This window comes from Epinephelus moara, chromosome 21, assembly GCF_006386435.1.
Source record: "Epinephelus moara isolate mb chromosome 21, YSFRI_EMoa_1.0, whole genome shotgun sequence".
Classification (NCBI taxonomy): Eukaryota; Metazoa; Chordata; class Actinopteri; order Perciformes; family Serranidae; genus Epinephelus; species Epinephelus moara.
This window is the reverse complement of record NC_065526.1, coordinates 12,924,060-12,937,162: the sequence shown is the minus strand read 5'-3', so window position 1 is coordinate 12,937,162 and position 13,103 is coordinate 12,924,060. Positions and strand designations below refer to the sequence as shown.

At 39.8% G+C, this 13,103-nt stretch overlaps 1 protein-coding gene across 9 annotated transcripts in view; it reads left to right on the top strand.

Moving 5' to 3' along the window:
• LOC126408877 (receptor-type tyrosine-protein phosphatase S-like) overlaps positions 1–10,882 on the top strand; it is a 106,396-nt gene extending 95,514 nt beyond the window's left edge. For all 9 annotated transcript variants that reach the window (XM_050074634.1, XM_050074636.1, XM_050074635.1 and 6 more), the window contains 7 exons: positions 1,691–1,976; positions 3,824–4,002; positions 4,985–5,111; positions 5,204–5,329; positions 6,048–6,202; positions 7,212–7,347; positions 8,181–10,882. In XM_050074634.1, the coding sequence (XP_049930591.1) occupies positions 1,691–1,976; positions 3,824–4,002; positions 4,985–5,111; positions 5,204–5,329; positions 6,048–6,202; positions 7,212–7,347; positions 8,181–8,249 (1,078 nt within the window). In that variant the 3' untranslated portion in view covers positions 8,250–10,882. The remainder of the gene's footprint in view (positions 1–1,690; positions 1,977–3,823; positions 4,003–4,984; positions 5,112–5,203; positions 5,330–6,047; positions 6,203–7,211; positions 7,348–8,180) is intronic.
• The last annotated feature ends 2,221 nt before the right edge of the window (positions 10,883–13,103 follow it).

Sequence of the window (13,103 nt, the reverse complement as noted above, 5' to 3'; positions counted from 1 at the left end):
TTATGTCTGTTCTTTGTAAGCTGTTGATGGTAACTTTTATAAAAATATTTTTTTGTCATATTTGCTGATACTGTGTTGCTGTAAAATGCAAGAGTCAGTCCAACTGGAGAGTGGTGCTGAGTTTCTGCTCAACAACGTGGCAGTTGGGTCACAAACGTTCTCATTTTACAGCTAAACAGTGCACTAAAGTGTGTCTCTGAAAACATCTGTTTCAGGAAATAGTCAATGCAGTCACAGAATCTCGAATCACGCCTAGTTTGACGACAGTTCAAGAGCCATGGTTGAGCCACAGTAGATTCTAGCAAATGCGATTAGAGATATTTATATATTTTTTGACTTTGTCTCATATAATATTTTGCGGCTGTAGTGACAGTTTAACAAATATGACAACAAGTTATTTTCTTAACAGTTTGGATACTGCCGTGGGTGAACTGCAGCCCTGTTGTTCTGGTACTCCCACGATTCGCACATTCTCATTCGTCCTTTCAAGTCCTCCCTTACCTTTTAGATCATTCACCATGATTTGTAGGGAGACCACTTTGTCTGACCAGGTTAAGAGTCCTCCCTCAACGTCCTTAATATCCCCCTTCATTTGCTTGATTTCGAATCTGACAGCCGCAGTGTTGTTCCCGACTTCAGCCTTTACCACTCGTAGTTCACTTTGTAGAGCGTCAAAATCTTCAGTTAGGGCATTCTTAAATTCCTGCCTTTTCACCACTAATATATCGGATCTCAGGGACGAGAGGATGTCAGACTTAATTGCCTCCAGGTTCGTGTTTGTAACTTCTGACTTTGTCTGGGTAGCAGGTCGCGCGGGGTTACCTGGAGTACTCTGTGTCGAGGCTTCAGCCTTGTGCTGGAGAAGACGGTGTACTTGTACTTATGGAGACTTGCTGCCATGCATAACAATGATTGTCGACCAGTGTCAAGAGTTTTTAAATTAAAAATAGGATTACGTGCAGTGGATGTTGTTGAAGTGTCTTAATATTAGCTGTTTTGCAGGAGCCCTGAGAAACACGTCTTACTCCATGTCTTGCTCAACTGTGCCCCCACAAAAAGTTATGTTCATAAAAGTTCCCAACCGTAGTGTTATATATGAAGCTACTGCAAGGTCATAGTCAGCTTAGCATTAAGACTGTAAACAGGGGGAAACACCCAGTGTAGCTCTTTCTAAAACACATCTAAGGCTCACAAAATTACATGTTACGTCTAATTTGTTTGATCCGTACAAAAACCAAAATGTAAAACTGAAAAGTTGTGGTTTTACAGAAATCATGTCAGGGGTTGTTTCTCGGCCAGGTGCATCAACCTCCTGGAGTCTCCATTAGTTAACGGGAAACATCACGGTACTGACATGACTCCGTGTAGTCTGAGCACCCGGCCAATAGTCCAGTCCAGTTCATTATGTTTTTTCTGTGGATTTAAAAAACAGGATAAAACGTATTGATCGGTGAGGTTTAGAGGAGCTTGTAAGCAGATTTTTTGCTCTTTTGTTTTATGCTAAACTTGGCTTCATATTTGACGGACAGACATGACAGTGTTATTAATCTTCTCATCCAACTGCAGGCAAAAAGCTAATAAGCCCATATATTATGCAAAAATGTAGCACTAATTATTTTAATAAGTTATAAAAAGAAAAATCCTCTCTATTTGTCAACTCATATACTGCTCATTCCTCTCCCTCTATTAGTGCTGGTGTTGGTCGCACCGGCTGTTTCATCGTCATCGATGCCATGCTGGAGCGCATTCGACACGAGCGCACTGTGGACATCTACGGTCACGTGACCCTGATGCGCTCACAGAGGAACTACATGGTGCAGACGGAGGACCAATACAGCTTCATCCACGAGGCCTTGCTGGAGGCTGTGGCCTGCGGAAACACCGAGGTGGCCGCCAGGAGTCTGTACTCATACATGCAGAAGCTGTCCAAGGTGGAGACTGGGGAGCACATCACCGGCATGGAGCTGGAGTTCAAGGTAAACTGCAGAGGAAAGGGTTTAAATGTAATACGCTGCCTTGCATACAAAATGACACTCTGAGATTTTATCTGAAAAGAGAGGTAGAAAGGTGGTTCAACCGCTTTTGGTTCATGGCTTTCTTAAAATGAAGTCATGTCTACTGATGATCCCTCATTACATGTTGCATGAGTCTGTGAGTTTCCTTTCTGAAATTATTTCTCTTGAATAATATTTAGTGTTTTAAAGATGTAAACCTACCTAGAGAAAAAAATTAAAATATTAACAATATTTTATGTAAAATTCTTTCCTATCTTGTCATCTTACAGTGGTCTCCTACAGTAGCTGACCAGGAAAATAATCCTGAATAATCCTACATTCTTGCAGCTAAATCATTTTGGTTTACTAGATAATATTATTTAAGATGAAACACTACAAGTAAATGTGCTGGTCAATTATTATATTTTGGTCTATTTTGCTTCCATTACACGTCTTCTGTCACACTACTTGAAAGAAAACGTCCAAAATTAACATTTAGGTGTCAATTTTTGTTCAGATTTCTGACCTGGAAACTTAGGCAAAAGGCAATTTTTTTATTTGATAATGCTTTTTTTCCCAGCAATCTCCACATCAGTAGCACTTACATAAACCAAACTTTCCATTTTCATTCCTATCTATATTCTAAAGGTTTTCACTGAAGGGTCAGTTCATATATCATTCATAGCCTGATTTAAGTAACATTTTATTCCTAAAAACATGGAGAAAATTGATTTTTTTTCTTTGCTGTTGACAGTATTTTAAGGTTTATGCAGTGATAAAAAGAAATATCCAAAATCCTCTCTGTAAAGGTCTTTAATATATCATCAAAATGAAACATGGTTTTTGAACCTGTCTTTATAAAATGTTTAGATTTCTGCTTTGGAAATGTATTTAATTAAAATAATGAATCATTTGCACATTTAAGCATAAAATTTCTGAAAACTTGTAAAACAAAAAAATGTCTTAATGTATGAAACTAACTGCGGAAATTTCATGGTGATATCTTTCATAGTGATTAACCCTGTTCACCTTTAGTGTCTTATTGTTGGTCTAAAAATGTTTGAAATTTTGCAAAGCATGTCTTTAAAGGCAATTTCCTCAGCACTTACATTGGCAAGGCAAGGCAGCTTTACTTGTATAGCACATTTCATACACCAAGGCCATTCGAAGTGCTTCACAGAGCAATAAAATATAAAACATAATAAAGGATACAGAAAGGAGTAAAGAGAAAAAAAGATATAAAAGGTAAAATGAATTACCAAATGATTTACAATTTTAAAAAATCACCATTAGAAATAGAAAAGTGCAGACGGGGTGCAATGATAAAAAGATTATTTGAAAAGATTTAAAACTGAGTTTTAAAATAAGGTTGCAGTCATCACAGGCTGGAGTAGGCAGTGTAAAACTTTCAAGTTTTATTCCTGTCTATATTCATAAGATTTTTACAGAGCGGTTTATTCATATATCATTCATAGCTTAATTTATAGAACATTTTATTCCTAAAACATGGCAAAAATATATTACTTTAATGGCTGTTGACAGTATTTCTGTTTTATGGAGTGATTAAAAGTGAGTAAAAATGTAAACATGAATTTTGGACAACAAGAACCTGGATTTATCCAGTGTTCAGATTTGGAAATGTTTGGAAATTAATGTAAATTATTGCATATTTAATTAGATAATGCCTCATTTGCATTTTGTAATGCTTGTAATACAAAAAAATATATTTTTTTTAATGTAAGTAATGAGCTGGGGAGGTTTCATGGTGATATCTGTCCCTCAAAGTGAAAAAACATCATCACACGTTCCCATTTTCTCTCCCCATCCAGCGACTGGCGAACACCAAAGCCCACACGTCCCGGTTTGTCACAGCCAACCTGCCTTGCAACAAATTCAAGAACCGACTGGTCAACATCATGCCCTATGAAACCACCCGCGTCTGCCTCCAGCCAATCAGAGGCCTGGAGGGCTCTGACTACATCAACGCCAGTTACATTGACGGATACAGGTATGCTCCTGTCCCGGAAACACTAATATGACCTGATCCTCTCGTCCTCTCGTGACAGCTCGCTGAGTGAATGGATTGGATGGGTTTTCACTACAGCGCTTCCACCTGTCACGTCCTGTCAAATCTGTCGTTACTGTATACATGTTCCCGCTATTTGTCTCGCTGCACGGCACTCGCTTCGGTCACAGCGCTTCTGATGATTCAGGCATTCATAGTGGTTGTACACACATGTTTTGACTGTTCCTCTTCTTGCCTGAAGCTTGACCCGCTTTTCAGTCTGATGTTTGACAGAGGGAGAAACAGGGAGAATGAAGGGAGGAGGTGGCTTCTTAAAGGGATAGCTTGCCGATTTTGGGCTGTTGCTCGAACTACAGGTTGTATTTCTGCATTTTTGAATGCCAGCGGATCAAGAGAGAGAGACCTGCTATGCCCCTCTCTCCCTCAAACTGAGACCAAACTCGGATCAAATTGTAAAACTGGGCAGTGCTAATCGAATATGAACCAAGATTCTGTTACTGTATTGCCTAAAATGTCTTCAGAAACATATTTTAGTGCACTGTTTGGCTGTGATAGCGAGAGTTTGAGAACAAACTCAAATATAAACCATGCTTCTGCCACTGAATTGCCTATTTCTCTCCTAAAATGTCTTTAGAAACATATTTTAGCTTACTGTTTAACTGTAATGCAAGATCACTCATTACCAGCCAGCTGCTGTGTTGTTTCCTGTGTTGAAACGGACAAGCTCACATTACACCACCTACAAGAAGGAGCGTTTATTGGTCTGATGTGGTGCAGTGCATTCTTATAGTTATAGGTCTTCTACCTCTTGAGCAAAAGCGAATGCCACAGCCAATTTTCTCCGTTTTCCAGCTCATGTAGCACCAGTTTCAAAAGTATTTGCATCTTTCTACTGCAGTAATATGAAACCATCTTTCCTGCAGTGAAATACCTCTTGAATGTGTGTGTGTGTGTTTGTGTGTAGGCAGCAGAGAGGCTACATTGCCACACAGGGTCCACTGGCTGAGACTACGGAGGATTTCTGGAGGATGCTGTGGGAGCACAACTCCACTATAGTGGTCATGCTCACTAAGCTGAGAGAAATGGGACGGGTGAGTATGCACACACACAAAGTGCCACCAATAATAGCCAGTGTTAGCCCTGTGCACAAAGTCATCAATCCTGTTTTCTCCTTCTCTCTCAGGAGAAGTGTCACCAGTACTGGCCCGCCGAGCGCTCAGCCAGGTACCAGTACTTCGTGGTGGACCCCATGGCTGAGTACAACATGCCTCAGTACATCCTGCGGGAGTTCAAAGTTACGGATGCCAGGGTGAGCTCATGGCGTCTGTGTGTTTAATGACTTGTTCTCCTGTTGTATGTTGTATTCAAACAGCAGTGTCACGTTACACTCTTTGACTTTTCTGCTCTATTCCCAATCCATCAGTGCTGTTAGAAGGCAGCGGGGCAAAGCATGTCCTATCGACCTGTAGTGTGTGTTGGTTAGTGTGTGTTTTGTATGTGAATGTGTGTAATACAACAGGTAGACACTTTCGGCAGGCAGCCCGTGATCACTTATTCAACCATTGCTGTCTCCAGATCACCTTGACAGCATGCGTGTATGTGAGTGAGGGCGTGCACGTGCTCTCGCGCACATATCAGCCAGTCATAGATAACTCCAGTTAAGCCTGTCCTGCACTGACGCCACATCGACAGATGCTCTATTGATCTCCATTAAAGGGGAGTCAGGAAGGCTGAGCAGAAGAGAAAAGATGTAATTGCCTACTGAGTGGCTGACAATAGCAGACGCACTGACGTTACAGCTTGAAGTTAACCACAGCCACTGATCCAGGATCAGATAACAGTAATCATTAGAAGGAAAAAAGGATATTGCCTGGCAGAATCTCACTCTTCAGTCAATACAGCAAGAAGAAGCTCTTTAATAGCTCTTGAAATAATCATCTCACATAAACAATAACTACAACATCTCTCTGCGTGTTGAAAACACACCTCAGATCCTTCTTCATTATTCATTTTTCTCACTCCCTCAGGATGGCCAATCACGGACAGTGCGTCAGTTCCAATTCACTGATTGGCCAGAGCAAGGTGTGCCCAAATCTGGGGAGGGCTTCATCGACTTCATTGGCCAAGTGCACAAAACCAAGGAGCAGTTTGGCCAGGACGGACCAATCAGCGTTCACTGCAGGTGAGCAGTCGGGTTTGACCTCACATCTCATGATGAAGCTATTAATTGTAAAAAGAGTGGGGCAGGAAATCAGAATCAGAAATACTTTATTGATCCCTGAGAGGAAATTATAATTTGTTACAGTTACTCTAATGTAAAGAATAGAGAATTACAAGAGGTAAGAATAAGAGTATGAAATAAAGTGTGTAAAAATAAAGCATTATACCACCGTGTTTAACACTAGTACTAAAATATTAAAATAGAATATATATCGTTATCGGATGTAAGTTTGAAAATTTAACTACAATATATACATCAGTAAAAAAAACCAACAGTAGAATTAGAGTTGCACAGTTATGTGCATTGTATGTTGAATCAATATATACATTCAAGAGGTTAAAAATATTGCACAGTTGAATAATTGCATAAAAGAAGTCCTCAGACCCAGAAATGAGTTAGCATTTTAGCACATCCAGTTCCTTCGTGTTGAAGTCAATGGGTTTTTTTGAATGGGTGTTTGGTTAGATGCCTGAAATAAAGTCTATGGTTAAGACGAGCTTTAGAAAGTTTAATGTTTTGTTCTATGACTTAAATTGTGTCAGTAAATAGATGGTTGCTAACAAGCGGCTAAATGAGACATAGAATGCTATCACGAAGAACGCGGCGTTACATCATCGTTGTGGTTGTGACATTAGGTCATACAACCGTTGTGTAGCTTGTTTGTAGCCAAACGTTAGCTTTTTACTTGTGGTTAAAAGTGTTCATGTCTTAAGATTATCTTGCTCAACAAAACATGTAAGAATCACAAACCTTAACTTATTTTACTGCAATTGTGGCTTTTTGTGGAAGGAACCAGGTTCATGCTAACATCCTGGTTAGCCTCCAAAACAAAAAACCCCCACCATCCCTGCACCACTCTATAAAAAGTACATTTAACTGCACAATAACTGCTGTGGGTTGGTCTGAATGCAGCACAATGTTTACTAACACATTGTAAACTATATTTAAATGTTTTCCCTTATGGCTGTAGTGCTGGCGTGGGGCGGACAGGTGTCTTCATCACTCTGAGTATTGTCCTGGAGAGGATGCGTTACGAAGGGGCGGTGGACATCTTCCAGACTGTCAAAATGCTGCGCACACAGAGACCCGCCATGGTGCAGACTGAGGTAAACACTGAACAGCATGTGGGACTTACTGATTCATTAAGCACGGCGGAGACATGAGTGAGGGAAGCACTGCTATAGCACACTAATGGTGCTGCTTAAAGGGACAGGACACCACAAAATCAAACATACATTTTCCCTCTCACCTGTTGTACTGTTTATTAATGGAGATTGCTTTGGTGTGAGTTGCTGAAAGATGTCTGCCTTTTCCCAAATATAATGTTAGTGGATGGCATTTGGTTTGCTGTGATTTCTTTAAGGCAGGCTTGTTTATAAAAACACAAGCTCTGTTACACTCTGATGACTTTTTTTACGATGCTATTGGAGTAAACATGCATAATATTATCAGTTAGCTGATACATATAATATAAAACATTCTCTGAGAGACATAAAACCTGTGCTTTACAGCCAAAAAAACTTCTAAAACGTGGCTTTACATATTTGGCCTTCTGTATTATGCACATTTTCTTCCAACTGTGTGTACTCATATTTTAAAATACTATGTGTGCCAATTTAATTTGTATTCCTCAATATCCTTATTACTGTTTGACTGATTTGAAGCTATCCATGTTTTCGCAAATGTTGAGTTTTAATGAGCAAATAAGAAAAAAGATATAAGTGCAATGTGAGTCTGCAAATACAAATCTTACAAGGAACACTTAATCCTCTAGTTAATTTGACAAACCACCAAACTGAGAGATTAGATAGATGGTGACATTTAGAATTTCCAACAAACAGTAAAGTCAGGATTTCAGTAAAGCCTCTGTTGCAGTTCTCGTTAAAAATAAGTCTGTTCCCGTGTACGGCAATGATTTCTCACTCTGTGTCTCACCCAGGACGAGTACCAGTTCTGCTACCAGGCTGCTCTGGAGTACCTGGGTAGCTTTGACCACTATGCAACGTAAGTGAAGAGACAACCATCCATCCATCTTTCCGCTTCGAGGTCCACAAACAAACCGACGAGTGAAAACAAGAGAAAGACGGCCTGAAACAACGTGAACATTGAACCTTTTTTTCCTGGGAGCGAGACTCAAAGATGAATTCTACACCGACAAGGACAAAAAGTAACAACAAAAACAGCAACAAGAACTCTGTGTCTGACAGCACCCACACTCACCAGGGGTCTCCCTGAGGAGCTGGTGGGTGTGGAGACTATCCATGTGTAATCCATATACTTACCTCAGTGTTCCAGTGTGAAGGACGTATAATACATGTGTGTTGTGGTCAGCTATCTCCAATATGAACCAGTGAAATACAAACGGCTTCTGAACAGGAATTATGATACTATATGTGTATAAAAAAACAAAAACAAACAAAAAAACAACACAAAGAGCCTGGATATTTGCTGCACCCTAAATGGGCTTTTTATCCTCAACTTTGTATCTATTGGTTTGGTGTACTAAGGGGTTACAAAGTGCAAAGGTGAACATTTCTATGTGTCCGTGAGTCTATTTCAAAGGTGTCTACATGCTGCCACAGGTAGCTCTGATTATAGTTTAAAGCAGATGACTAGGTTATGCCTCAGCAGAAGCCTACAGTAGGGACTCAACACCCTGAGGACTGTTGGAGAAGCATGTGGATGCTCATTTACCTGACGCACAGTGCCAAGAGAAACCACGCAGCGTGAACATGAACTGTGGCCTACAAGGAGAGATGGCTCCCTCTTTTATCCAGCATAACATAAAGTCAGACTAGAGACCGCTCCTAACACACTGGGCCAAGGGTCAGTTCACGCTCCCCAAATCGCGTCCTCGCTGAGTAACAGCCGGCCTCAGAGCAGCGATTAGAGCCCGTCATATCCTCAACCGGGCCGAGATGTTGCGTTCTTCGTTAAACAAAGCTTGCTTGCTATTTGCTGTAGTCCTCGTTCATCCTCCAGCTCATCTTCCTCTCGACGTCAGCCCCCATTGTGTCAGCTCAGCAGTGGCTTATTGAAAGAGACGCTAATGAAAAAGCTTCGATCCCGTTAACACATCCCCCATCTCTGCAGATTTTTGTGTGTTTTTACTGTACGTCTTTGCCTTACGCCGACTTACTACTTGTGTTTCAACATGCTGCTTAATGTTCATGCGTTGTGTGCTAAACTTTTATTGTCATACAGTATCTTAAACCGAGGATGAAAGTTGTTTCCTGATCATTTTCCTCCTCTGAAGCTTACCTACTTGAATTGCACGACTTTGCAGTTAAATCAGTCTGGTGTTTTACTATTTAAGGCTACTGGCAGTGAAAGATAATGAGAGAAATCCCCCCAAAAAATATTCAGCGCAAGTGTTGAATTGCTCACTTTCAACAGTCCTCTTCCTCTCACCCAACCTCCCCACCTCCATGCATTCAATTTCTCTCTGTTCCTAAATCTCACTGTACAGAACATCCCGATTTAACCAAATGATGTTTCCCCCCTCTGTCCTCTCCAGTACAACCGCACAAGTCCGTGATATCGATATATATCTTTTCTTGATTTGACATATAATCATAATTGGTCCCACGTGGTGATTGACGAGCACAGCGATGTTCCAGTGTATCAGACATCTCGGGCGATTTCACCGATTTTGTACATACAGTCTTATCATTGGAGTCCTATACAGTACAGTTACATACGTCTGAGCACAAGATATAACGTGGGATTGGATGTGATGTAGTTGTTATTGTCGCAAAAAAAAAAAGCCTTATTGTTATCGTTCACTTTGTCATATTTATTTCATATGATTTTTTAAGATATTTATTATTCTATTTTGTTACTTTTTACGTTTGTTTTTAATCTATTTATTTGGGATATTTAGCAACTATAACCAATAAGATGTTTCTTTGGCGAGCCAATGTTAAAGTATGATATTGTCACTGTTTGTTTTTTTTATTTTTAATGGTCAGTTTTGGTGCTTTTTTATTTGCTTTATTATTATTATAAAGTATGCCCTCTGTGTAGGGTGCTATTTGATACTGATTACTGATGTCCGACTAGTTAGCTAGAGATGTACGTTAGAGGCAGACCTAGTTTAAGTTTACAGTGATGCCCTTTTGATGCCCTCCCCCACTAAGCCTCCATAGCAACAGCAGTGGTGTGATCGTAGCAACAGAGGTATGGTCCGCCCCACTGCGATGGATTTAAGAGCATCAGAGAAATTAGCTATATAGAGCAGACTTGTTGTCAGACAAGCTGTTGGTATTTAGTTTGCTGGAAAGCACATGGTAGCAAGTGTATTTTTGACAGAGAATGGGTTAGGAATTGCCCAGCTACACACACCCTCAAAAGTTATTGTTTATACCTGAAATTATTCTGATATGAAATCTATGTGTGGTCCAGAAGTCTTGACAGTGTGTGACATATATGAAATATGTTATTCCTTCGATTTCTAATGATTATTGTGTCAAGAGAAATATAAAAAGGCGCACACACGAAACATAATATGAAATGTGTTGAGGGCCAGCTCTGACGACGCCATCCCCCTCACTTATGTACCTGTTCTTTCCTTTCAAACCATGGATGTAGATATTGTATCTTGACTTTGTATTAAAAGCAGGATGATTGGATATACAGCACAACGAGCTGCTTGATTCCTGTGGGGTTTATTGTTGCCTTTTTTGGTTTGTTATTCACTCCTCGTCCACTAGATGGGACCAAAGTAACTCACTCACCCAGCTTTTACTTAATGCACACTGCACACCAAATTACACTGAGAAAATGTTGGGAAATTGGATTCAGTTGGTTTGGAGCCACAAAATTAAGTTGCATTCACTTCTGCCTGAACTTCAGATGTCCAATAACACAAGACAGAGGCAGGATAATGCCACATTTATGCCTTTTGGTATGGTAAAGATGGGAAACAAAGGTATACTATGCAGGACTTTCCTAAAAAAACAATTCATAGATACAAAAGTAATCCCTCTCAGTCATCACTTACGACCCACTTGAGGTGTGTGGCAGTGTATTTATCTGCAGAGACCCTACCCTCTGCCTTACTTTCTTATTTTTCTATGTTTGCAACTATGTTACTACCTTACATCCAAGGGAAAGCTTTGAAAATTGCGAACCCAGCACCAAAAAATGCACATATAGCAATGTGACTCTGGGGTTGGCTTTTACTTTCATTTCACTGGCAATACTGTTTATAAAATGCAACTGACAGCTGTTAGTGTAAGGGACACAATACTTTACATTACACAGTATTTATCCTGTGTGAGGCCAGACATAGTTGGATGTTGACATGACGCTATTAACAAGTCAGAAGCTTACAATAACTTTGATATAACATGAGCATTAAAACACACAAAAAATATTTTAATGGAAAAAACATTCTGTAATCTGCGGCTGGAAAAAAAGACAAATTTGAAACAGCAGTTTGACCAGAAAAAAAAAGAATAATTTGAGAGTTACTTGTAAAGATTTTTAACATTACTACTTTAATATTTGTATGGCGAATATGAAGCTACAGCTAGCAGGTGTTTAGCTTAGCTTAGCACAACTACTGGAAGCAGGGGAAACAGCTAGCTTGGCTCTCTCCTAAGGTAAGAGAAAAAGGAATACACTTTGTACGTATTAACATATATAATATGATATAATGTGTTAATTAGTGAGTTTGAGAGGTTCTTGTTGTTAGGTTTTGCTACCTTTGGACAAAGCTAGCTAGTTTCCCCATTTCCGGTGTTTGTGCTAGGCTAAGCTAACCGTTTTCCGGCGCTAGATTCGTATTTAGCATAAGGACATGACAGTGGTATCAACCTCCTCATATAACTTTTGGCAGTAAGGAAATGAAACAGAAATGAAATAAGTGAAATGTCCCATAGTGTCAAACCATTCTTTTGAGGTCCACTCATTTGTTTAGGTTTTAGTTTTATGAGCTAACTGAACTAACTGACAATCTGTTTGAACTTTCTCTGGCGTGTAGCATACCTTAGCTTAGCTTAGCTCAGCTTAGCGCAAGGGGAAAGAGCTAATTTTTCTGTGTTCAGAGTTAACAGAAAAACAGCATGCAGTGTTTAAACTTTTGTTTTTGTACTATTTAAGATATAATGTGTTAATTATTGAGCTTTAGGGGTGTTTGTAGCCGGAGTTTGATTTCTTTTTCTAGTCTTTGAGCTAGGCCGAGCTAACAGTCTGCTGGCACTAGCACTGTTTAGCATACAGACATGACAGCTAACTTTGGGCATGAGAGGCAGTTAGCATAATTCCCAGTATGTCTACTATTTCTAATAAGTATTTTACTGCCAATGCCTATACAGTGGAAAAGAACAAGTATTTTTTAAAGTAGTGCTACATGACCAGAGAAAACTGAGGAAAGGGGCTGTTGCATTCAAACCTCTAACTACCACAATGCAATGCGCCACAATAGCTAGGCTGGTGAGTGACGTGCTTGGTTGTTTTTCAGAGGAATCAAAATGGCAGCCAGATGGTAAAAACAATCTTGAATTCAAATTAAATGGTAAAACATGTTTCTAAAAACGTTTGAGGAGAGAAATAGGCAGCGCAGTAACGTTAACAGAGTTTTAAATATTTGATTAGTACTGCTTAGTTTTACCATTTGATCTCAGTATTTTCAGCCTTGGTGTTTTACAATACAGGAACCAGTATGGCACCTGCTTCTTGTTCAAGAATTCTTATATTGTGACACGTGTCATCCAGCAGATTTGAGCTGAGAGATGAGCAGAGAGATCTGGGCCTTGTGAAGATGGAGCGATATTCACATATTAATATGATACCAAGATGGTTGAAAATCGGCAAAGTATCCCTGTAGGGTCCACTCGTTAGTTGAGGTTTTAGTTTT